Consider the following 3,777-nt stretch of genomic DNA (forward strand, 5'->3'; position numbering starts at 1 on the left):
GTGTGTTTATGAGAGGAATTTTTCAGATTTTAGTTGATTTTATTGATTCTAAATTAAAGGCCTTTGACCTATACATCCACACACTACAACATATGACTCGGCAAGATCATAAGTTGGTACAGCACATCAGACAATTACATAAATTGAGGAATATACTATTGAAGGAAGTTATCCACAGATAAACACACACACAAACACACACACACACACACACACACACACACACACAAACACACACATACACACACACACATACAAAATCACGTATGCACACACACACACGCACACACTTGTGTGTGTGGGCGGCGAGAGACACAGATAGAGCGAGAGGGAGTTAGAGAAAGCGAGATGGAGGAAGGAGGAGGGGAGACGCGGAGACTGAGACTGAGACAAATAGACGATGGACAGACAATTAGACAGACAAGGGGAGAATGGGAGAGATAGAAAAAGAGATGAGAGAGAGAGAGTTTTAACTTCAAGTCTACAGCTGTAAGCTGTGAACAGAAGTTCCCATCAGTCGTTTCCTCTCTCAGTTGATCAGCCTTGTATAATAATAAAGACATCTTTACCTTTAACTTGTTTACTTCGATATGTGATTACCCCAGCAAACTCGGAGTCTTACCGAAGACAGCTCAAGCAGCTGTAGGTTCATATTATGTAGACTAGGCACTCGCCAGTTTTAGCATATCTGGTATTTACATTTGAAAATCGATGTGCTGATGAGAGGAGCTTTGTAATTGAGGACCGCAGATGTTGGAGGTCTTATTTCATTAAACAGATTGGGAGATCGTAATTAAGCTTTTTGTTAACCCTTCTAATACAGACTAATAATAGTCGCTATTTGTGCGTTTAAATCAAGGCTGTGAATACGACGAGTTCGTAAGAATTTTGAACCAAAATCGAAATTAGGGAAATGCCAATCTTTCCAGATAGACATGCAATGGGTTCACATATATAATGTACACTTTAACACAAAGTACAGGGGTCAGCTTTATTTGACCACAACAATGGGTAGCTGACGGATGCTTTGGTGTGGTTTGCTCCTTTTTCCCTATCGTTCTCATCTTTTCTTTTTTGTTGTTGTTGTTGTGTTTATGACTTTTGTAGCACCTCTAATTTTCTGCACTTGTACGACTTATTCGTGTTGCAAGTGCCGTAAAACGCTTATTTAAAAAATCACAGAGTGGACCATGCCAATGCTGTCAAATAGTACTGCGTTCATACTTCTTATTAAGAAACTGATTAACCACACACAATTACTAATAACATTATATATTTGCTTGTTAGTTAGTTTGCTCATTTGTTTGTTTGTTTGTGTGCCCCTTAAAATTTTCTTGGGGGGGGGGGGTGGCTTTCGTGACCTAGAGGATAAAGTGTTAGCATTCAATAGGTCCCTGGTTCGAATCTGGATAGCGACCGATTTTGTTTCCTTTCACCTCCTTTCCCGCTCTCTAGCAATGTTCTGTCGTCTGCTTTCGTCTCCACTTTCTGCCCCCACCCCACCCCTTCATCTCCTTTGCCCCCTCCTCTAGGTTCCTGACTCTTTCTGCAGCCTGTCTACTGCTACTCCCTGGATTCTTCTTACATCTGTTTTCAGCTACAACCCTGATCTTCTGGTAGGAAAGATCTACACCTAGCCTTCTCGGACAAGGGCAAAAAATTTCGGATGTCCCGATGCACGTTGGGAAGGCTAAAGATCCCTTGGTGGTTCAAAATTGGTGAGAGTAGGCTTTGGTCGACATCCAGGCAAAATTCAAAATTCCCAACCAACTGAAAATGTTTAATGTGTCCCGTGCGCTCACATGACCTTATGCAGTTGCGAGCGCGGTAAAACACCCCCCCCCCCCGCCCCCATGATAATAATAATAATAATAATAATAATAATAATAATAATAATAATAATAATAACAATAATAATAATAATAATAATAATAATAATAATAATAATAACTAAAATTAGATACTCTCTCGGCCTGAGGTCATAACCCTTAAGGCACTTGGTGAAGAGGTTATGATAAAAATAAGAGAAAGACAAATGGAAAGTGTAAATAAATATATCCTTTAAAAAATGCTTCATGGTGGTTTAGCATATTCAAAACCGCCTTGCGAAATTATTTTGAATAGTGAAACAGCCCGGACAAAACTTGATACAAAACTGAACATTCGAAGAATTAACTCAATCTAAACATATAATATGAAAAGGCTCCTTACAATTGCCGTAGACGCTGCTGGGGTATGTGGGCTTGGTCTTCCTCTTGATGCTGTACGCGGGTGCTCTCTCTTTCACTGCTCCCACAGACACAGCGTATGCCCCGGGACCGGGGTTGGGTCCTGGAGTGACACGAATGATAATATTAGAGTTTTTAATTTACTGTACATCAGTTACACTGAAAAGTATTCTATGCGTGTTGATGACTGATATTTTGATGGATGTGACACTGTTGATTTTAATATTAATGTCCGGAAAGTGCTTGGTTGTTTTGTTGTTCTTTTGTTTGTTTTATAATGGTAGCATTACATTTCTTTGTAGAGGTTTTAATTGAAAAAAAATTATTTCCTTTGGAAGGACTGGATTTCTTTCTCAATAAAATAAAAAGGATTCTGAGCTTCTCTTTACGTTTCCCTGAGCTTTTTCTGCTTATTTTTTTACATTATGTAAAGGATGGCTGGACAGAAGGCGAGACCGATGTAGTTGAAAGGAAGAAAAAAAAGTGGGAGAGGGGAAGGGATGGCAAAATGACACGGCAGAATTGTCTCTCTAGGTAAGAATCCACAATGCAAAGTCCTTTAAAACATCGGAAAGGATAACATCGAGAGTAGGACATTAGCGTGTCGTTCGCATGCCTTTAACAATCGTATGTACCCGCAAACCTCTGAGTTAATGCGTCTTACTCAAATACTAAGAGCTTTTCTGACAGCAGTTGGCTACGAACTTTACCACCTCAAGGACGTTTGAGGTTCATGTTTCTTGTGAGGGCAACAAACTGATCTCTTCACCCTTAGAGAGTATTCCTTCCAGCTAGGTATCATCTGAGGAAACAGTCGATTTCGGAGAGCGGGCGGATGTTTTTTAAACGTACATACTCGTGGTGTCAACAGGAGTGGATATTTCCCAAAATAGCGACTTGAGCAAAAACAAAATCAACAGCAGCATCATCAACAATAGTAACAACATAACAACAATAACATGAAGAACAAAAATAACTAACAAGGTTTGTCCCTGTACCCTGGAAATGTACTCATCTCGATTTTTGCACCCCCCAACACCCACCTCACTCGCTTCCTCCCTCAAACCGACAAACACAAGTCAAAGAATTCCTTGATGTCAGTGACCTGCTCCGCCCCTCTATTAAAGTAACTCATGTCACTATCAGATTGTCTGTCAGCCATCGAGTCAGCCTCTTGATACGAATTACTTTCGCACTCTTTCGTTTGGGTTATTTTGGTTTGCTTCTGTGTTGGTTGGGGGGGGGGTTGTCGGTTTTTTTAAAGTACTAGATCTAGTATTATTGTGGTAACTTCAGATCTAGCTTATCGCCTTCACGTCATTATCTACAGTACTTAATTTTTTTGTAAAAAACAAAAAAACAAAACAAAACCAAAAAAAAAACAAACACGCCGGGGATTGGAGGGGGGTGGGGGGAGTTCGTTTAGCAAGAGAATTTTAGTGCGATAAAAAGTGTCATATGTAGAGTTTTAACACACACACACACACACACACACACACTCTCTCTCTCTCTCTCTCTCTCTCTCTCTCTCTCTCTCTCTCTCTCTCTC

The 3,777-nt window shown here is 40.2% G+C and overlaps 1 protein-coding gene and 1 non-coding gene across 2 annotated transcripts in view; one reads left to right on the forward strand and one right to left on the reverse strand.

Annotated features, from left to right (window-relative positions):
- The window catches only part of LOC101862384 (proteoglycan 4), a gene marked incomplete in the record, with an annotated part of 144,199 nt that overhangs the window by 95,547 nt on the left and 44,875 nt on the right, over window positions 1-3,777 (reverse strand). Inside the window, 1 exon segment of the mRNA XM_005089291.3 lies at window positions 2,212-2,331. Coding sequence (XP_005089348.2) covers window positions 2,212-2,331 — 120 coding nt within the window.
- The window catches only part of LOC101847848, a 121,518-nt gene that overhangs the window by 63,247 nt on the left and 54,494 nt on the right, over window positions 1-3,777 (forward strand). The window lies entirely within an intron of this gene.

This window comes from Aplysia californica, unplaced genomic scaffold (genome assembly GCF_000002075.1).
Source record: "Aplysia californica isolate F4 #8 unplaced genomic scaffold, AplCal3.0 scaffold00004, whole genome shotgun sequence".
NCBI lineage: Eukaryota > Metazoa > Mollusca > Gastropoda > Aplysiida > Aplysiidae > Aplysia > Aplysia californica.